We start from the raw sequence: 22,133 nt of genomic DNA on the forward strand, positions 1-22,133 counted from the left end.
AGCCAGTACAGGCTGGCTCCAGCACACCTCTCATTCTATCCATTATCATTCTTTATGACTAGGCAAATGAAGACGAACCATTCTGGAGGCCAAAAGTTGGAGACCCAGGAGCAAACTGAAATTGACCCATTCCAGGTCCAAGGTGAGATGGTGGTGAAAAGAAGCTTATAAAGGGAGGATGGCCACCCCAAAGCAGAAATAAAAGGCAAAGCCAGGCACACCTCAAAGATCTCAAAGCCGGCAATGTCCAGCACCCCGATGAAAAACTGCCTCTGCATCTTGGTGTCCAAGGTCTTGTTGATCCTGACCACCAACCACTTGAACATCTTGTCGTAGACAGCCTTGCCCAGCGCCCCGATGGAGTTGTTGCATTGTTCCAGGTTCTGGCCCTTTTGCACAAACTCGTTGCCTACTTTGACCCGAGGCCTGGTGATGCCCTTCTGGAGTTCCCCGGAATTAAGACCCATGAGATGGGCGACTTTGTCAGCCACTGAGCAGGGATGGAAAAAAAACACACCAACACAGGTGAGTGAAAGAAGGATGGTGCCATGACATGGAGAAACTTAATATGGTCTATTTTGTGATAGGAGATGAGGGGAGGGTGGAGGAGACCGATGTTGCCAATGAGAAAACAGAGGTCTGAGGTGGTTTCCACAATCCCTCAAGGTCAAGTGGCAAAGCAGAGTATAGAAACCAAAATCATGTCTCCGATTCTCTGTCATTTCTCTCTGAGAATATAATTGCCTTGACATACAAGGAACATTCTTGGTTTACAGCATGTCTCTGAAATGGCATGAATCCCTGGAGAGCAGCGAACCCTGCCGCTGGCTGCCTCCTGTCTGAGTGGCCCCAGTTCAACACCTACCCTCGGTGGTGTCCACTTCAGCTTGCTCCTCTCTGGGCTTCTGCTTGAACTTCATGTTGCCAAAGTGCATGATGCCCCCAGTCAGCTTATAAACGCTAAGCTTCTCCTCGGCGCTGAAGCCCAACACATCAAAGGCAACCTGCAAGGCCACAGGGAGGAGAAAGCCGAGAACCTCCTGGTTTCTCATTCCAGAATGAAGGCCACAACTCTGCCACCCTTGGACTCTAGAGGTCAGGCACACCCTGCTCAGAGAGGCCTGTTTTTCTTCAAGGAGCCCAGACTATTTGTTTAACCTCTCTGGCCTCTGCAAAATGGAACGTCCAGCAGGACTGAAAACAGAAAACGAATGGGTGGAGTACATGGCCCCCTGAAGCCCCTATGGAATTCAGGTTTAATACTGCAAAGAGAAACTGCTTGCTATGACAGGCTTGGGGGGAATGCTAACTGCATCCCAGAAATCTCCAGGGAAGCATCTGGGTTGCTGCCTGACAATTCTTAGGGGGACCTCCATCCCAATTCTGATGGTAGTGCATGCAGGCTCCCAAAATTTCTGTCTTGGTTCTCTTTGTCTTTCCCGAGCCACACCCGCCCACTTACATCTGTGATCAGCAGCTCCTCCCCGTCGTCCATGTTTTCTACCGAGGTGACGCCCTGGCTTATCCAGTTGTACTCCTTAGGGTTGGGGACCAGCAGCAAAGTCTCTGCCAAGAGCAGAAAAGTAAATTAACAGCTTGGTGACACTTGCTTTCTTCTCTTTCATTTGTAACCAATATCTCCAAATGCCTCTCATGTGCCGGGCATGAGGGGTGACAGAGCTGAATAAGAGATGATCCCTTTCCTCTGGAATCACCTTCAGAGTCATGGAGGGACTTGAACAGGGTCACATGAGGAGCTTGAGAGTGGAAAGTGTATCTCAGGGACTTGGTTGGGTCCTTTGTCACTTGACCCTGTTTCTGGCACCTAGTGTGCACTCAGTAGATATTTTTGGAATAAGTGAATTCATATTTTTCACCTTCCTCTTTCCTGCAAAGAGCAGGTCAGACTCTAAGGCAGAAGGTAACACATGATTGCAGTGGGCAGTAATAATCACTTCATATTGGGACGTTGTTGTTTTCACAAATATCTTTACTTTTATTTTTCTTCAAATGTGTGTCCCTGTTGGTCTTTGTTTTTTCACTTTTGGAAGAGACATGAGTGCAAGAAACACTTGTCCTTTCTTTCATCTTTACTTTCAAGAGAAACTACAGCTCAAGAATGAAGATAGGCATCAGGGCATGGCGGAGAGTGTGGTAAACAGGAGAGCCTAAGCTCCATCCAAAGGGGCCATCACCATTCAACCTTCCTGATTAGTCCCACAAAAGAGAGCAGGCCCATGGCTACCAGATCTTCTGCTATTCCAGGAAAACTAGGAAATTGGGTTTTTATGTGAAGTCTCCCAAAATCAAAATGCCATCCATTAATTAAAAGTGCACTGTATTGAACAAATAAAGCCCACCTGGGGGTGGGGGTGGTGTCCAGTGCCTTAGTCTCTGGCTGGGTCAGGAGGTGTGTATATGGAAGATTGAGTCTTCATTCCTCTCCTCCCCCTGCTTTTACATCCTGTGCAGGTCTACCAAGGACAGTTGAGGCTGTTGGTGCCTGCCCAAGGGCATCCAGCTGAGTGGATGAGTGCATTCTGCCTGCTGAGCAGTGCACTTAATGTCAGCTGTGCCCCCCCCCCCCCCCCCCCCCCCCCGCCCAGAGAATAGCCTGTTGTTATTGCACAGACAAGCACTGGCAGGGCTAACTGTGGTCTTTGGCTGACCTCTCTGCTGCTGTCTGAGTGTCGAGCCCAGAGGCAGCAGGTCTAAGACACAAGAAGTCTAAAGCTCCACATCTCAGCCATGAGTTTCAAAGCCCCATCTGTGAAATGAGTTAAGCCTCATAAGGCTGTTGTGAAGATGAGATGTGAGTGGAATCTTAAGAAAATTTCCTGTAATCTACTCACATAATTTTAAAGTAAAGGGATTTGGGCAGAACCGTGGGCTCCGCACATGGAAATTTGTTTCGTTATTGAAAAAAAGGGAAACGTGAGTTAAGGAGAAGGCAGACAGACATAAAGATCTTTACCAATAAGGTCAGGCTTCTTGTTAGAGAGAATCTGGTAGAAAATGTGGTAGCCCCTCTCAGCTGATTGCTGTGAGATGACCCGAGATTTCTCTAAGAGATCTGGAAAAGAATAAGCAAAATGCCTGTAAGTTTCCCCCACTTCTGCCTGGAGTGCAGGGTTCCTCTCCATAAAGCCCAGTGCCATCGCCAGTCATGGGCTCATTCTTCCCTCTCCCCCAGACACACAACACAGCCTCAGGGGGCCTGACTGCTGGTGGAGGCCAGACAGGCTGGGCATGAGGCAGGCTACGCTCAGGAGGGCCCCACACTTGATGTAATGTTCCGGGAAGAACCTTCCGAAAGGGCCTGACTCACAGCTCTCGATGTCAGCTCCAGCCAGTTTGCCTGTAGTTCCAAAGTGGATCCGGATGAACTTGCCCTGAGCAGGGAGGGGAGAGGCGGATTGTGAGGGAGGGTGTAGTTCTAGAGCAACACGTGGCCCAGGTTTGGCCGCAGCCACTCAGTGACAGCCCCCTGAATTCAGAGGGTACTTGGGGAATGTAACTGGGCCAGACGTGGCTGTGGTCTGAGTTGTGGATGTCCCATGCAGATGGGCAGAGGAGGTGGATGGGTTTTGGAGCTCCATCTTGGGTCTGTGGGGTAGCCTGTAGATTTGGGGTGGGGATTCACAGCCTCCAGATATTGCAAATCTCTGGCTCCTCTGTCTGACTTCATAGCCCCAACATCACTGTGTTCCCAAGTTTCTGCGTTCAAGCCCCTTGATTTGTGTACTGATATGGGCTCTGTTTGATATAGACCCTGACTGATAAAAGTCTCTGAGAAGATGATGTGACTTGCTTAATCCCATTGGTGTGTTTAAACCAGCCCCAATTTACTTACCTGGAATGGGGTGAGGATACCTGTCCCACCACCCCCAGGGCCCACAGTTGCCGCTGCTCACACTTACAAAGCGAGAGGAGTTGTTGTTCCTGGTGGTCTTGGCGTTCCCAAAAGCCTCCAGCACGGGGTTGGCCTGGATGATTTGATCCTCCAAGGACCCCTGCCCCGGAGAGAAACACCAGGTGGGTTGGCCTGTCCTGGGGCTACTGCCTGAGGACTCAGGGCTTTCACATGACAGTGGCTTGTGTGTCAGGAATCAGGATGGAAACAGGTTTGGGAGGCTGGGAAATTGGGGTTGGAGGGGACCTGGAAGGAGGGCCACTGCCTGATGGCTACCCCCTGCAGCCCCTGATATTGGAGGGGCACTGGCAGATGCTAGGCCTTGAATCTTTGCTGTTGTTTCCTCACTGCTCTTGGTGGAGAGACCCCTGAGTGACCTGAGCACCCTTCCCTGGCATCTCTGGTGTCTCTCTCTCAACCTTCCTTTTCTTGTCAGCTTTTGACAGCCACCACTGACACAGCTAATGCTCTTTGTGCCCCAGGGCCTGTGTGTAAGATGTGGCCTAGGCAGCAGAATCCATCCTGTGTGAGGAGACCCGGGTCTGCAGCCACCTTCTCCCTGTGTGACCCCACCCAAGTCTCTTCTCTCCAAGCCTCAGTCTTCTTATCTGTAAAATGGGCCTAACCCCCAGAGCAGGCACTATGTGTGACAGCCTGCCCAGGCCACCCTTACCTTGCCATCCGAGGACTGTTTGCCAGTTCCTCCAATATTGGCAAAGTACTGGATGACTTTCTTCGTGTTCTCAGTCTTGCCAGCACCAGATTCTCCACTGTGGGTGGAAACGGGAGCAGACAAGTGAAGCACATAGAGGGGAGTAGCAGCAGAGAAGTAGAGCAATAAAAGGTGCAGGCTGAGCGTGATCACATTTCACACTTTAGCTGTGACAGACAGGTGGGGGGCTTAGGGACACGGAGGCTCCCCTTGCTAGTCCTGCTAAGCCTACTTGCTGTCTACAGATTTCTATACAAGGTCCCACCAGTTAATTTAAGAAGGCTTAATTACACGTATAAGACACAGACCTAATTATATATATATATTTACGGAGGGACAGAAGGGACACTTACGTGATTAGCATAGACTGATTTTCACGATCTGCAGGGAAGAAAACAGCAATTGGAAGATGTAATTAAGGAAACTTAGAAACTTAGACATTTGGCATCATCTTTGCCACCCACCCTGCATCCCACCCGACTTGGAGAGTGGCCATAGAAGCCAGGTGAGTCGGAAAACCCAGCATCCTGTGGGGTCCATGGTGACATGCCTGCCTCTGCATCAAACATCCTCGCAGAAAGGGCCAAGAATTGACCAGCCACCCTGGTGCTTCTACCAGCACCATCCCCAAAAGCTATCCAGTCATAAAAAATAATAAAGAGAAATGATAATAAAAATTACTTCTGGGTCTCTGTACTGTATGGCAGAGACCATACAACGAATGGTTAAATTTTGACTTGAGTTCTGGGCAAGTTACTTAACTTGGCAACCTGGCTTTTGTGATGCTTAAATGAGATAGGGCGTGAAGTAGGGCTGGTGCTTAGCAGATGCCCAGTGCACTCACTGAGCACTGGTACCTAGTGTTAATATCACATACGGTTGCAGCTCAACATTTAGCAAAGAACTTCAACAAGTGGTTCAGGTTGAGCTTGGGTAGCATGTGGCTCTAATGCATCTGGAGCAACAATAGCAAAGAGTATCTCACCCACCACAAGAGCCCCAACAGGCCCCACCCCACGCACCCATGAGCATGTCATGGTAGGCATTGTCCGAGATGGAGAAGAGGTGGGGTGGCATCTCTGTGCGTTTCTTGCCCTTGTACATGTTGGCCACCCGGGACCCGTAGATGGGCAGCCACCGGTAGGGGTTGACTGTCACGCAGAATAAGCCCGAGTAGGTCTGGTGGGAGGGAAGGAAGATGGTTAGTTGGCCCTTCCCTCTACTGCCCCCTTCTCTCTGAGCCCCAGCCTGTCATAGAGCAGCCTGGCTGGAGGTCCTCTCTGGGGGCAAAATCTATGCCTGAGTCTTTATTCAGTAAGCAAAACAAGTTTTCTCTTTAATATATATTTGTTTTCTTTTCTTTTGGTTTAATTATTTGAATAGATAACACAGGCACTGTATGGACAAATATGCAGCAAAACGTTCTCCCAACTGCTTAGTGCCCACCTCCTCTTCCCACAAGTACTTTCTAATACCCACTCCCAAGGTTTCTGATGCATATAAAGACAGATGTCTCACATTCTTATGTCCCACCTTGTTTTTAAAACTGAAGATAGTATTTTACAATATTGTTTTATATCTTGCTTTCTACACTTAATATATCTCGTAGAATTTTCCATGAGAGTCCACAGTGAGATTTCTGGGGTATTTTACAGCCATGGAGTGCTCACTGTGTGGGTTTGATCTATTTATTTTTATTTTATTTCAAAATTAAATTTATTGGGATGACATTGGTTAATATGATCATACAGGTTTCAGGTGTGGGTTTCTATGTTACAAGATCTGTATATTGCACTGTGTGCCTACCACCTAAAGTCAAATCTCCCATCACCATATATTAGGTCCCCATCACCCCCAACCACTTCCCTCTAGCAAACACCATACTGCTGAGACATCAGCTTCTTTTTTCATCCCAAGGCAATTTTGTAAGAAAATCATCCCGTTAAAAAAAATTAGAAAAACCAATGAGATAGTAAAATAAATGAACTGAAAGGAGAATAAGTGAGGGCAAGCAATAGCCAAATCCATGACTACCCATCCATGGCTTCCAAACTTTTTCTTCTCTTTGCTGGACACTCATATTGACCTGATGTCCCCACTCTGTGCCTCTTTACAGTTCAACTTTAAGACCTTCCACTTTGGTCCAAGTGGGAATACTGCTCCCCCCAGCCCCCCCAACCCCCGCCCACCTACCAACCCCAGTTTCTCCTTAGCATAGCTGTGATATGTTGAATTTTAAAAGGAATCTTATTAAGAGTTGAAAGTATGATGCACAGTGTCTCATCCTAGGACTCCAGCCATTGAATCACTCTTTCAAGCACGATCTCAGTGTGTGTGTGTGTGTGTGTGTGTGTGTGTGTGTGTGTGTGTAGGGGGGTGGGGGGGTGGGGAGGAGGGAGGATGGCAGATATTAGCCTGCAAATCTGTTTTGGTCATAATGAAAAAGAGAGGTTCCCCACCCTCTCTCACAGGAGGGACCTGAGAGGGAAGCTTTTGGGGTTGTGGAGTCCTTGCCTGTCAGTGTTGTTCAACCAGCACCTGAGGTACCTTAAAAGGAGACTCCTTGCCCTGACCCTCCACAGAGCCTATGACATGGCCACCCATGGAGAGCAAGGGCTTGGCATCAGAGTGACTCTGATCTAAGCCCCAGCCCTGAGCTTAGCCATCAAGTCCACACAGACATCCCCAGCCCAAACTCCAGGCTCAGTCAAGGAGAATGTGGTTCTTTCCAGACCTGAGGTCCAATGATGCCATCACTAGTCTCCAGGCCCAGCAAATATCCCCAAGAGCTTTCTAGAGATCTTTCAGCATGGCCTGGGGATTTGAATCTGGACTAAAGTAGTGTTGAAGTAGGTTGAGAGAAGGAAGCATGCAGCAGCCATCTTGGTTGTCACCACAAATCCTGAGGGGCCTCTGACCTTGAAGGCAGGTCCCACCTCACCTGTTCCTACCAGATATGCATCTTTCTGTTTTAGTAAAGACATCTAAAGGGGCAAATACCAAAACTCCCTTACATCTCATGTTTCAGGAAATCATACTTCTGTTTTAGGAGTTCCAAGATGGTCAAGGGACTGATGGTAACCCACTTTGCACATCCTAGCATAGTGCACAATGTTTGTAGAATGAATGCTTGGATGGATGGATAGAAAGAAGGAAGAAAAAGGAGAAAGAAAGGAAAAAGGAAAGAAGGAAGATAAACGCATGGTTGGCTAGATAGACAGGGAGGGACTTCTAATCAAGTCATATAAAGTCACTAGGGGGAAAACAATGTTTTTATTGGAGAGTTTGCAAGGGTGGGGTCGGGAAGAAGACTTTAGGGTGACAGCTTCAGCAAAAGGTATTTCAACTGCCTGTGGAGATGGTGCCCATCACTGAGGTGTTGAAAGCTTGGAGTGGAAGTCCTACTGTGTCAAAAACATGGTCCCTGTGCCCTCATCTGAGTCATAATGTACATTGGTTGCTGGGAAATGTAGGGTAGTTGCTCCCTCCCGTCAGGAGGGGGGCAGAAGATCTGCAGTGCCCACTTCCTTCTCACCCCAGCCCCAGGCACTCACATAGATCCTCATGTTGGTGTAGCGTTGGCGCAGATTGTCCAGGACACTGGCCTCATTCAAGAAGGTCATGTCCGCCATGTCGCTGGCCTGGTAGAATTTGGGCGGGTTCATCTGCTGGACATCATCCTTCTTCACAGTGACAGTCTGCGGGGAGATGTCAAGACATAGCAGCACATGAATTAAGGACCAGTACTGTCACAGCCACAGCAGCATCTGGCACAGTTACCGCACACAGATGGGTGTCCTGGAAGGAGCTGCAGTCAGGAGTCCAGTGGGCCGAATTCCTGGTCCAACCATGCCCCACTCTGCAACTTGGGGTGGGGAGGGACTTCTGAGGCGATATGAGCCCTAACTGCCTCCCATCTGAAGTAGGGATGACAATAGCCCCCATGGCTGGTTTCTGGAAGAATTTATATGAACGTAAATGGGATCATGGAGAAATACCATGTAAGCTATGGATTTCCCTCCCTACATTCACAGCATCTCAGGCCTATGCTTCTCTTCCCACCAAATCCATCCTGGCAGCTGATCAGAGCTTTCTCATTGATCCCAGGGACACATTGCAATTGCAGAGATGTGACTCTTGCTCTCTGCCTTGGGAATTAGTGAGGGTGTCTAAATAGCAATGAACTTTTTCATAATAAAAAGACATTCCCCTTGAAAGTAAGCAAGCAAACAAGATAAAGAAAAAGAAGACAACAATGAGTGTTTTGCAGTAGCTGTACAGCATTAAGAATCGAAGCTCCTGTGCATGGTAGGCAATTCCTGTCCCCCTTCTGCACCCCAGTTTTTCATCAGTAGATGAAAACTAGCACCCACCTCTTAAGTTTTATCATCTGGGACCAGAAAAAAAAAATCTTTGAGTTGCCTATATCCTGAGATGTGAGGCTTGAACATACACTTTAATTTTTGGGACTTTTAATAATTTATGAGTCCAATAGGCAGGTAATTTGAAATCTTGACAGTTTTGGGAAGTCCACCCAATGATGATCACCACCCTTAGTAAGTCAAGCTGGGTCCAAAGTGGGGCCTTTGGGCCCCCACTCTTATGGTTCATCATTTCTTACAACACTGCCATGCTCTGCCCTTCTGAAAAGTGGGTTCCTTTTGAGAATTAGGCTTGATTTTCATGTTCAAATCCACTTTAATTTGGGTACAGCCTCATCTCTCTCTTGTCACTTCCCTGGAAAGAGGCTATGAAGTAAAGCTCAGCTATTGCAAAATCTCATCAAGGAAGGCCTCTGGCTTTATGCATGAAATTAACTAAGGACTGGCCTCACATTTCTCTTTTGCAGCCCACCATGGAGAGATGGCATGGTGACGTAAAGGGGACACAGGTGTTTGAGCCAGATGCTCTAGCTTTGAATCTGAGTTCATCATTGTGACTATGGGCAAAGGGTAAAGTCTACTTGATCCTACTGCAAACTAGGACCAATAAATCATATAATAAGGTTATTGAAAGGATTAAATAAAATATTCAGTGCCTCACCAGGAGTCTATAGCAGATAGGGATTTAATAAAACAAACTTTCTATTCACCTTCTCAAGCCATCCCTCACAGTCAGTGTGGACTAGCAGAGACTGGGAAAACATCTATATGAGGGGAAAAAAACTCTGATTTGTACCATTTGTTAATTCCTCTGGTGAAAATACTTCCACCATGCCTGACATCAAGCTACCAAAGGTTTAACAACTGGCTGCAAACCCTGAATGTTTAACATCGAGTCCTCACAAGCCAGGACAAGCCAGCTCAAGCACACCACCACCAGGCAGCAAGGGGCTCAGGAGCTGAAGAGCTCTCCCAGGTTGGCCAGAGTGGTCCGAGCCCTGTCTCACATTCCTCGTGCCATCATGGGCCCATAGTGCAACCACTGACGGGTAGGATGCTCACTCTCACTCTTAGGAACAGATTCCACATGAGAGCTGTTTGGGACTTTAAAGATGAGCAGCTCTCATGATAATCTTATACACATTTCTGTTTCAGAGCATATAAAGTACTTTCCCATGTCCTATCACGTTGGAATCTCTATTGTGAGAGAACCAAAGCTCAGAGAGGAAAAGTGTCTTTCTCAGGGCCACACAGCTTGAGTATCGTTGAGTCTGAACTTGAACCCAGCACCTGGGACTCAGAGGCATCTGCTCTTCTTGCCACTCTGACTCTTGAGCAGAAGCATGGACAACAGAGCCTGAGTGTCTGCCACTTCCAAAGCTCGGTTTCATCCTGGAGATTCCTCTCCACTCACCTGGTTGGTGACCGTCTTCACGGTGACTTGGTCGCCCTGTTCAGACTGGATCTCTCCAGCGACGAAGCCTTCCTTCTCGTCTTTGACCCAGCAGGACCTCTTGATATCATAGGGCTTGCTCATGGCTTCGATCCTCTCCTTTTCAGGAGGTGCCAGGAAGGGCATCGGGTCCACATCGTCCCCGCATTCGCCTTTGTATCCACCAGGCATTGCGGCTTGGCTGAGGGAGGAGCAAGAAGGAACCAAGGATGGGAACCAGGACTTCCGTAGGTGCTGTAGGGGAGAGAAAGCAAGAACAGCTTGTCAAGACTTACGTATGGGCTAAGGCGAATGCCTGAGAGAGGCAGGGGGTCCTAATAACTTAAAATAAGCTAGTAACTCCTCGGAGTTGTGTACCCCCCAACCACAAAGCATTTCTGCATCTTTTATTGATATACCCCTCACATTAAGGCCCTGAGGTCAGGCTGGATCATTTTATGGAGAAGAAGACAAGGACCAGGAGAGGTTAAAGCAAGGACTTTAACCATGAAATAGCACCGGAATACAATTACCACTTGTTTTTCACCTTCCCTTAAGGCAGTGGTTCTCAACCTTCCTAATGCCGCGACCCTTTAATACAGTTCCTCATGTTGTGGTGACCCCCAACCATAAAATTATTTTCGTTGCTACTTCATAACTGTAATTTTGCTACTGTTATGAATCGTAATGTAAATATCTGTGTTTTCCGATGGTCTTAGGTGACCCCTGACAGCGGTTCTCAACCTGTGGGTCTCAACTCCTTTCACAGGGGTCGCCTAAGACCATTGGAAAACACAGATATTTACATTACGATTCATAACAGTAGCAAAATTACAGTTATGAAATAGCAACGAAAATAATTTTATGGTTGGGGGTCACCACAACATGAGGAACTGTATTAAAGGGTCGCGGCATTAGGAAGGTTGAGAACCACTGCCTTAAGGGATGAACAGAGGCCACAAGCCATGGTAATACTAGAATTACAGTGGCTTGTCCCCAGCAGAAATCACAGCTCTTCTCCTTTTATTTTAGTGTGGTTGCAGGCATCTCAAAATAGTGTTTACCCTCTTCTCAAACTTCGAAATTACGTACTTATTAGACCCTCAGTTGGAGGTTTTTTGTTAAACCTGCTAACAAAGAAGTACACTTTTAATTACTATATCACAAATTGACTTTTAACATTTCGATAGCTGTATTTTAATACCATCGGTTTTCTTTGTGTCTCTATGACTCCGCCGTCACCAACCTTTTGGACCTCATGGACCACCAGTGGTCGTGGACCACCGGTTGGCGACCGCTGCAGTCTATGTAGTTTATTTTATTCATTTAAAAACACTAATCTGATCAGAGGTCCGTAGGCTTTACTAGACCCGGATACAAATAATTGCCCAGGTTCACTGATTATCTTTCTCAAGATGAGGCCAGCCTGGGCTTCTTAACCCAGAAGTTTCACCAGACCACAAGGAAGGAGGAGAACCGGGGACTCACAGGGGCAGGGAGGGAAGTCAGGGCATCCCAGGTTGTCTTGGGAGTGAAGAAACTTCTTGAAGTTTTGGGGAAGGTGTGTTCTGAGCCCCTTTGCCAGCAGTGCTATTCTAGAGGCCACGGGGCCAGGCTTTACCTTTAAACAACTCAGGGGGACCTGGAGGATCTCACTGCTGTGCCCCTGGCCCCTGCTGGAATTGGGCTGCCCTTGGGAGAGCGCCAGCTTTTCCTGGGAGGGGTCCTGGGAAAAGAGGCTGAGCCAGGACAGGCAAGCAGAGGAGGCAAAGCCAGACACGTTCTCCTCTTCCCCCTCCCTGTGGGGTCCAGCTTAGAGTTCTGGCTGGCGCCTGGGTTCCCCAGCCCTGGAGTTGGTCCATTTCATAGAAACTACAAATGACAAGAGGACAGTGGGGGTCTTGTGTCATCTGGTGATATCTGTAGTCCCATTGGATAAAATGGTTTAAATTCAGTTAATAAAATATATAGGGTCATCAAGAAAACAAATGGCATTAAACTATAATTGACAAAATATTAAACATGCATATGATGGTAATACATATGCTTCTTTACTAGCACATCAAATAACACAATCTAACAGCAGCTCTAATAACCACTGTTCTGAAGCAACAATGGAAATTAACAACATTTTGAGCTTTTTGCAGTATTTGTAACAGGATATGAAAATATCAGTGACTTCCATTGCTGGCAAAGTTACAGGTACTGCTAATAAGAATGTGACTTGTTGCCCGTGTTGAAAGAGGAGGACATTTTACATTTCGGTGAAAGGCAGGGAACATCACGATGGGATTGTTTTCCCATGGAAGATCCCGAGCCTAGGGTAAAAGTCCTGTCCTGAGTCCTGTCCCGAGGAGCACTGGGCTGGGAGTCCTTGGTTCCTGCCAATAGCTTTGAGCAGTCTTCACCCGGCATCCAGGAGACTGTGTCTCACTCAGCTGCACCACAAGTCACCTTGGAGCTCAGTGGCCTTCTTGGGCCTCTCCCACCCCCTTTACAGAAGATATGATTGCTCAACATAAACCTCCTTTTGTCATTTGTTGTCCCTGCCAGCTCAGTTGCATTGTTTTTTTTTTTTTTTTTTCTGTCTCATTTTCCTGGTTCTGTTTGACATAGATGGAAGTCAACAGGAAGATGAGACCAAAATCCACAGGAACAGAAAATGCAAGTATCAGCCAGGTCGGATTAAAAAGCATTAGACTTGTCATTAAAACAAAACAACTGCTTCTGAGAGCTGGGTTCCTTTTTAATTGTTCTAGTCGGGGAGGAAGGGCCCGGAATTCTCCTTGGTTTATTCCAACATGGCTGCTTGTACTTCTTTAATGGTAGTTTTGCTGTGAACCACCAGCTAAGGTGTTATTGCTGTTGTCCTGGCCTGGTGGCCTGGGGCACAGACTCCTGGGACCAGGCGTCCCCGAGGGCTGTACAGGCCTCTGACACCAGGTTCCGCCCCTCTCAGTGGCCACCAGCCTCCTTCTCAGGTATGACCCTAACTCTAAGAACCCCCTGCATCCAAATCACTCCTGTACGCCCCTCTCCCCCAAAGGCTCTTTCCAGGAATCTTGGATAAACAAGACCCATTTTTAAAATTCAAGAACCACAACACATATAAACATTGAGCTCATTGAATGCAACAGCTAAAAGGGTCTTCAGGGGAAGAGATGCAGTACAAAGTACGGGAAAGACAGGGCTGGGATTGAAACCAGCATGGACCCAGCACCCCTCCATGCCTCCCCGCTTCCCCAAGGATGGTGCAGGGAAGTAAGGCTGATCTGGGTTTGAACCCCAGATGCTCCTGCCTCATTGTGGAATGCAGCACACGTCCCACAGGCCCAGGTCCCTCGGAACATTGAGTGAGATGCCCACTCTGCAGCCCCTGGGTCAGGCATGTGCTTAAGAAATGCTCACCCCCTGCTCCTGCTTGCTCATCTCTCTTCATTACATCTACTTACCTCAAGCGGCTCCTCCAGGAACCCCCGCCCCCTCCCCTTCTCCCGCCACATCCCCTATGGTACCCACCTGAGACCACACTGGAAGAGACTGGGTGCCCAGCAGAGCCTGGCCATTCCTTTTTATACCTGCCCAACAGGTCTGAGCCAGCAAAACCTTAAAAAAGAAAAGAAGCCCTCAGGGCTCCAGTGGGTCAGCTGGCCTCACCTTCCAGGGCATGACTGGACTTTCCCAGGTCCCTCAGGGGGGATCAGTGAATGCCCTTATTCTAGGACATTTGCCTTCCTCCCATTGCCCCTCTGGGGAAACTGATGACCTCAGCCCAGGGGTGCAGGCTGTGGGCAGAAATAGAACAGCCAGCTAATGAGTTTTCCTCTTAAAGCTGTAATTGCCCTCATAGAGGGGGCTAACTAAGGAGGAAGACCCAGGTAGACTCATCCAAAGCCTTTGGCATGGATGAGCCCAGAGAGCCAATTGGTGATTACTTTGCCCCTTTCACATGCTCAGGCTGGAAGGCCCGGGTAAGCTTGGACTTCACTCATCTAGTCACGACCGTGGCCCTCCTGCAGCCCACCATGGCCCGCAGAGGTCACGTGGCATCATGGTGCAGTGTCAGCTCTGAGTCCTAAAGCCGGCTTTGTTTTGTTGTATTTTATTTATTTATTTTCATTTCAAACAAATTTATGTCCTTGCTTCATGAAAAACAACACTCTAGCAGCAGTGCAGCCAGTATACAATCACAATGCTGCAGAACATTTAAGCATGAGCTTTTAAAAAATTGCAGGGCACACAATGGGATGGCAAACTTATGAGAGTTCAACAATGCAGGAATCATGTGTGGTTCCCACCATGGGGTTATTATTAGCTGAGCAGGACATTCATGGTGTTAATTATAACTGAATGGAGACATTTTGAGCTAAGACTGGATATTTTCATGTACTTGTTTTGGTAAACTGCAACTAACTTCAAAAATCCCAGTAGCCCCCTAAATCAACATTCGGTGCTTCTGGTTTAGATTGTTAAGGAAACTTATGTTAAGTTAGTGACACTGATCTGAATTGTAAATCGAGCTTTGAATTCAAAATGCTTCCCTTGCATTTTGTGGCCTTGAGGAAGTCCTTGCCCTCTCTGGGCTTGCCTTTCCCATCTGTAAAATGGGATGAAAGGACTGATTCCTTTGTGCCCTTATCAAGCTGGGGGATGGCCTCTGGGTCTGCAGGGAGAAACTGCTTGGGGGACTTTCTTCCTGGCACCTGCCATCATTCCTATCTCCACCTCCAGGTCCTTAATTCACTTTTTTTTTAAATTGAGAAAAAACATAACAAAATTAACAATTTTAAGCACATAACTCAATGGCATTTAGTATAATCACAATGTTGTGCAACTACCACCTCTATCTAGTTTCAAAAGACTTTCATCAGCCCCAAAGGAAACCTACTATCCATTAAACAGTTTCTTCCCTCACCCCTGGCAACCAAAAATCTGTTTTCTGTCTCTATGATTTTACCTATTCTTGGAATTTCATATGAATGGAATCATACAACATCTGACCTTTTATGCCTGGCTCTTTCATTTAGTATAATGTTTCCAAAATTCATCCATGTTGTAGCTGTAAATGGGAACAATAGTGGTACTTACCAAATAGGCTAGTTAGGCATTACATGAGTTCATATATGTAAAGTGCCTAGCATCTATTAGATGATCAATAAATATTTGTTGAATGACTGAAAGCCAGAGCTCTGTGATGGGAACAATGACTCCAAGCACACTACTCTGTTCAGGTGGTAGTTGAGATGGAAATTATTCTTGGTATCTACATCCAGAAACCCCTGGACTTGGCATTCATACACAGAGGGCTGGGCTCTGCCCCCAAATAGCTGGCTTAGGAAATAGGCCTGCTGGACTTTATGTGTATGTCAATCTGTCTCTGCCCCCCGCTCCCCCGCTTCTTCCTTCCTTGCCCCAGTTCCTTGAATTCTATACCCAGTTCTTTATAAGACCCTAGCAAAGATTTTCAATTAACTAGAAACTTTCTCTACCTTTGAGGGTTTTGCAGTGTTGCCTCGAGGCCCCTGGTGGGGAAACACTGTGCTGAGTGCTATAATGGGAGATGGACTGGGGCGGGTGGAGGTAAAGGTGGAGGGGTGGCGCCATAATCAATCCGGTCCTCTCGGTTCCTCCTGCCAGCCTGAGGACCCCCACACTCAGTGCCTTTGGAGAGTCCGCAAGTACCAGGCCCAGGCCCAGAACCTTGGATGGAACCGAGTTCTCAGTCAAGTTACCCTGCCCAGACTCAGGGCCAGGAAACCAAAGCTACAGATTGCTGTGTGCCAGGCCCTGAGCTCGAACCAGCTGCCCTTCCCATGAAGCAGAGCGCCAGCTGTGAAAGGACCACAGGGCGGCTCCCCAGCCCGGGGGAGCTCCTGCTGCTGGACGCCCCGCCCTTCACTGGGCAGCCACAGGGCAGGCCCCGCACCAGGTCCCACTACTTGTGAGGCTCGTCAGGATGGTGAGGGCTATGTGTGGGGGACTTGGTCTTCTCTCCTTGCTTAAAATGCTAAGCATGGCCTTGTCTAATTGGATACTAAGTGTTGGCTTCTAGAACATTCTTAGAACTCAGAAATCTCCCAAGTGGAAGTTCCTTGGTTTTGAGTCTCTGTTCTGACCTTGGGCAAGTCCCTTAAACTCCTTGAGCCTCATTTCCCCCCACTATAAAATGGTAATAACAACAACAATAACAACCACTAACCCCACAGAATTGAACTGATCAAGTGAGATTATGGACTTGAAAATACTTTTTAAAGTTTTGACTAGTCACCATCAACTAATGATATCAAGTATCTTTTCACATGCTTATTTGCCACCCACATATCCTCCTTGGTGAAATGTCTGTTCAGTTTTTTGGGCCCATTTAAAAAAAATCATCAGGTACTTTGTTTTCTTATTAATTTTTGAGAGTTCCTTATATATCCTAGATACAAGCTATTGTTAGAGATGTACTTTGTAAATATTTTCTCCTAGTCCGTGGCTTGTCTTGAAAATGCTCTTAAGTGGTAATATGCTGACTACATGTTAAGGGTCTCCCCAAGTGACTCAGCACGGAGACCCCAAGAAATTTCACCTCCATCTACGTGTGCTTATCTCCTGGGCTGCTTCCCTGGCCCATTCTGGGCTCCTCTGAGCGAGGCCTAAGGTTGGAGCTGTGAGTTCTGATAACTTGGCTCAGGGCTGGTGGTGGGAGGGGAGGGAACATAATCTGAAAATATTTCTCAGGCCTGGGTGTCCCTCAGCTGGTTTCTGCAGGTGTCTGCAGGGTCGTGTCCTCAGAGCCTGATCCTGGGGCCCCCAGGGGAGCATCTCATTGCTGCCTCTGACCGTCCAGCTCCACATTGCACATAGTTTGGATGTGTGGGTTATTGTTAGGCTGCTGGACGGATCAGGCTGGACCCAGGCCTCCAGGTCATTCAGGCTCTGGAACCCTCTGACCTGAAGAAGTGCATCTGAGACAAGCCTGGCTTCTGGCCTCTGCCTCCACCTTGTGCCCGGAGCAGCCCCTCACCAGGCACTCCCACCCCAGGCTCCTGCTTCAGCTCCTTGGGGGAGCTTTTCAGAAGCCCAAGGTGGTCCTTCCTTCCTCTCTCTCCCCTCTCTCTCGGAGCTGGCTTTCCATGGAAGGGAGCAGAAGGGGAAATTCGGCAGGAAACTGCTATTGAGGGGGTCAAACAAATTGTGAGAATGAAAAGTCGGAAACAACCTAAATGTCCATCCATGGCTCATAAAGTGAAATGTAAATAAAGGCAAACAAAGCTACATGGATATTTTTAAAACTAGAAATTCACATTCCTTGATGTGGAGCAAGGCCTATAGCACACTGTTGGGTTTTAAAAAATGGCCCCTTTGTGACAGATGCACCAAGAGCTTCTCTGAAAGGATGTTCATCCAGGCGACCATGCCCAGTAGGTCTGGTGGTGGGATTTTAGGTGATTTTTTTGGTTAAATCCCTTTTTTAAAGATATCACTATTGCCTGAAGCTTTTTTTTTTAATTTTTAATCCTCATCCAAGGATATGCTTTATTGTGTTTTTGTTTGTTTGTTTTAGAGAGAGAGAGAGAGAGAGAGAGAGAGGAAGGAGAGGGAGAAAGAGAGAAGGAAACATTGATGTGAGAGAAACATCGATCAGTTGCCTCCTGACAAGGGATTGAACCCACAACTTGGGTATGTGCCCTGACCGGGAATCAAACCATGACCTTTGGTGTATGGGGCGATGCGCCAACCAACTGAGCAACACCAGCCAGAGCCTGACGTTTTTTCAATGAGAAGAACCATTTTTAGGTCCTGAAATCATTTTTTTTTTTTTTTTTTTTTAGGAAAAAAGGAAACAAATGTACGTTGAATGTGTCCCAGGAGGCTCCCTTCAGTTTTTCACCCCAGGGTGGTGGGTGGAGGGGTCCTTCCTGGCATGTTCTGGAAGCTGCATTCCCAGCTGTTGTTTACCGCCTTGGAGGAAGGAGGGATCAGTGCCCTCCCAGGAGTGTTTTGGGATGAAGTCTTGGCAGGTGAAAGACAGTTCACAGTGTGCTCCTTGAAGACCAAACATGGACACGGAGCCTGAGCCCAGAAATAGCCGCTTCCTCCAGGGACCCTTGGAATTCTGCAGGGTCACCTCAAGGGCGGAGAGCCTGAGCAGCCGCTGGCGGAAGCTTCCTCAGAGGCTCTGAAATGGAGATGGGGACGGGGACAGGCTCCTCTGAACACATGCTCTGGAATTGGGCCAGAGGCAAGGTGAGACCTAGACAAGGAGTTCGCCAAACTCAGCCCAGTTTGAAGTCTCAGATTCCAAGCAAACTTGGAGATTTCCTAATTAATCATGAATTCTATGGGGTCTCAGAAATATTGTGGTGAAGACTGCTGAAGGATTTCTCCAGCCGCATTTCTTTCTTTTTCATACTGCATTTAGATGTATATCTCAATTTGATATTACTTGGCACTAAAGTGCAGTTTTTTATTTTATTTTGAAAATATCTACAAATCTTTCCAACTTGCATCTCTTCCTCCCCAGCATCATTCCTCTTGACCAAGAAATACTTACTCTTATTTTTCCAAAGGAGAGAGTCTCTTTACTTTCAGTGAATCAATCTCCCAAGGACAAATAAAGCCCAGTGTTTGAAGAGTTCAGGTGGATTCAAACCCCAACTCAGCGGGGTAATCTTTCATTCATTTATCCATCCCATCCTTCCATCAATCATACATTATCCATTCATACATCTGTCCATTCATCTGCCTATCATCCACTCATCCATCCCTTCATCATCCATCACCTATTCTTCCATCTGGTTGTCCATCCAGTCATCCACCATCATCGCCTATCCATTCATTCATTCACCCATCCCCATCCATAAAGCACATATTTATGATGCTCCCTCTGGGGTCAGGGAGCCAGCTGGAGTGAACCTTGACCTTATTCTTGTGTACTCTATGAAGACAGCACGTCCCCCCAAGGAGCCATTGCAGAAAGGGGAGCATCATAATGGACACACAGTGTTATCTTTGAATACCCACCTCTCTTCCTTATCTGGGATAATAACATCTATTTCACCAGGTTGGTACACAAGTGAGCTGTGAACAGTGGACAAAAAGGCCCTGTGTGATGATTAGAGCCTAGGTGCCCAATGACAGCTGTGAGTTCCGAGTTCCTTGGCAGCAGGAACCCTGCCTGGTTCACTCCTGAACCTCGCAGAGGCCAGCAGAGATTAGGTGCCCAGTAGCTTCTCCTGGTTAGAGCCTTGTCCATGGCCCAGCTCCTGAGGTCACATGGTATCAGGAGAAAGCCAGACATGACTGTGGATTCTGGGTACAATTTGTGATTCTGCTGTTCAGAGGTCCAACGAGGAGAACATTCTATAGACCGCTCCCACATCCCCAGAACAAAAGCTCTTAAGATAACCAGATGGAAGAAAACCTCGGGAGTGATGGGAGTGAACTGGCCCACAAAACAGAATGACACTTTTGGGATATAACTCCTGCATTGAGGGGTTCGGGTTCTGATTTTACCAGAGAGCCCCCAGACCTGGTAAATAATCAGCCTTCAGTTTCCCTTGCTGTCCTTTCACCTGCCTTTTTTCCCCCCTTAATATCTCTTTTCCTCCTCATCTCCTGGTTCTTGGCTAAGAGTCTAAAATTAGCTCCTTAAGGGTCAGCAACTGGGAAGTTCAAGTCCCCCAGATCCCAGGGACTTTCTGACACGTGTGAGCACACACAGACAGACACACACAAACACACAGACACACAGACCCACACCACCACAAACTCCCACACACAGAGGCCAAAGGTTGACAGCTGTATTTGCCAGGAGCCAGTGGATTCCCAAAGACTTAGCTCAAGCATGAAACCTTCCTTGAATCCCCTGAGGAACTGTGAAATCAACTCTCTGATTCTGGGGTTCTTTAAAAAAAACACCTTTTAACATTAATTATATAACAAATAGGCACCTATAATAATAAAACCATAATATGCAAATCGACTAAATGGCCAAACAATGGAACGACTGTCCAGACGACCTTCCGGATGACCTTCCGGACGAAGCCGGCAGGGCTGCAAGGGCCGAGGCAACCGGGGCTGTGAAGGCCTACTCTTGCACGAATTTCGTGCATCGGGCCTCTAGTTTATAAATAACCAGGGATGTACCAAGTTGGGGGGTGGTGGGAGCAGTTGGTCAGGGATATGGGCAATGAGGGAGTGCATTGATTGTAGGAAATTAAAAAAAAAAGAAAGAAAACTGAGCAGAAATTTGTCTGCTTTTTAAACGTCCTGCACTGGCCATTATAAATGATAGCAATGACAAATACTGGCCCCTGCCAGGGGGACCACTCCACCTACCCTATACCTTGTGCTTGCCACTGTAAATACAGTAGTAATGATGCTACAAAAACAACGCAAACATGCTCTTGTTTTATAGACAGTAATCGAAGGAAGGGAATCCTGATACACGCTATACAACATGGATTGAGGTCATTATACAACGTGAAATAAGCCAGTCACAAAAGGTCACATTTTGTATGATTTCACTTATATGAGGTACATGGAGTCGTCAAATTCATAGAGACAGAAAGTAGTGGTGGGTTCCAGGAGCTGGGGGATGTGGGGGTGGGGAGTTAGTGTTTAGTGGGCACAGAGTAGGTTTTACAAGATGAAAGAGTTCTGTAGATGGGTGGTGATGCTGGTTGCACAATAATATGAATGCACTTAATGCCACTGAACTGTACACTCAAAAAATGGTAAATTTTATGTGTATTTTACCACATAGAAAAAAAGTCAGGCGTGATCCCAGCACAGGGATTGAGTAGAGCATTGAGGCAAAAACGGGGCCACACAGACCTGGCCTTTCCCCATCATGCAACATTGGGCAAGTCATATCGATGTTGGCAGCCTCCGTTTCCCACTCTGTGAAATGGGATTGGTAATTCCTACCACAGCATCAGAGGAGTCAAAGTGGCCTAAACAAACCAGGCAACAAACCCATCCATGTGATTCAAGCACAGGAATTTAATGTAAGAGTTTGTGGGAAAGGTATGTAGGGAAGTGCTGCTGGGCCAGTGGCCCCCAGGGATCAGCTGGAGCAGAGGTTGGGAAGGCGAGGAGCAGCGCTCAGTGGAGGGTAGGGCTGATGGAGGAGCAGATGGGAGAGGGGAGGCCAACATCAGGATCCCAGTCTGGGTGGACAGTGTGGCCCTTACGTGCGACTGGGGCGTAGGAGTAGCGGAGAAATGCAGCGACTTCCATCTGAGGACTCGGAGTCCATCCAAAGTGCTTTTCCATGACCTTTATGTGGCAGCTGTGGCTGTGGTGGTGAGCTGGTTAGATTTATTCACAGGACACTGGCTGGATGCTTGGTTTGGGAAGGGCGTGAGTACTGCCCACCTAGGAACATCCTGGGTGATGGGGGAGGGTCACCGCAACACAGCGGGGGCAAGGGGGGCCTGGCTGTGGTGCCAGCATGCCCTCTATGCATTCAACAAATGTGACGAGCAAGGACTCCTCCTGGGAGTAGAGCAGGAACAAACCCCTGCCCTCTCGGAGCCTACGTTCTCTGCCGCTGGGGGTGGGGCAGTGGGAGTTGGAAAATATGCAAGTAAATGTACTGCCTTTCACATGTTAACAAGTGCTGCTGGGGACAACAATAACATGAAGAAACTCAGATGGGAATACAGGATTGGGGTGAAGTTCCGTTTTAGATGGGGTGGCCAG

General features: G+C 47.6%; 1 protein-coding gene and 1 long non-coding RNA gene across 5 annotated transcripts in view; one reads left to right on the forward strand and one right to left on the reverse strand.

Annotated features, from left to right (window-relative positions):
• Positions 1 to 11,028, reverse strand: part of MYH16 (myosin heavy chain 16) — a 56,576-nt gene extending 45,548 nt beyond the window's left edge. The window contains exons 1-11 of the mRNA XM_079787049.1: positions 10,422 to 11,028; positions 8,180 to 8,323; positions 5,648 to 5,804; positions 4,979 to 5,006; positions 4,587 to 4,683; positions 3,921 to 4,013; positions 3,329 to 3,392; positions 2,975 to 3,073; positions 1,463 to 1,566; positions 866 to 1,004; positions 222 to 490 (exon numbers count right to left, since the gene is read on the reverse strand). Coding sequence (XP_079643175.1) covers positions 222 to 490; positions 866 to 1,004; positions 1,463 to 1,566; positions 2,975 to 3,073; positions 3,329 to 3,392; positions 3,921 to 4,013; positions 4,587 to 4,683; positions 4,979 to 5,006; positions 5,648 to 5,804; positions 8,180 to 8,323; positions 10,422 to 10,631 — 1,404 coding nt within the window. The 5' untranslated portion in view covers positions 10,632 to 11,028. The remainder of the gene's footprint in view (positions 1 to 221; positions 491 to 865; positions 1,005 to 1,462; positions 1,567 to 2,974; positions 3,074 to 3,328; positions 3,393 to 3,920; positions 4,014 to 4,586; positions 4,684 to 4,978; positions 5,007 to 5,647; positions 5,805 to 8,179; positions 8,324 to 10,421) is intronic.
• LOC307108842 overlaps positions 1 to 22,133 on the forward strand; it is an 84,352-nt gene that overhangs the window by 30,307 nt on the left and 31,912 nt on the right. For 3 of the 4 annotated variants that reach the window (XR_013814351.1, XR_013814352.1, XR_013814353.1), the window contains one exon: positions 63 to 355. The exons of the other annotated variant lie outside the window; for it this stretch is intronic. This is a non-coding gene — a long non-coding RNA (uncharacterized lncRNA). Of the gene's footprint in view, positions 1 to 62; positions 356 to 22,133 lie in introns of those variants that run through there. 4 annotated transcript variants of the gene reach the window in all.

This window comes from Cnephaeus nilssonii, assembly GCF_951640355.1.
Source record: "Cnephaeus nilssonii genome assembly, chromosome: 2".
Lineage (NCBI taxonomy): Eukaryota > Metazoa > Chordata > Mammalia > Chiroptera > Vespertilionidae > Cnephaeus > Cnephaeus nilssonii.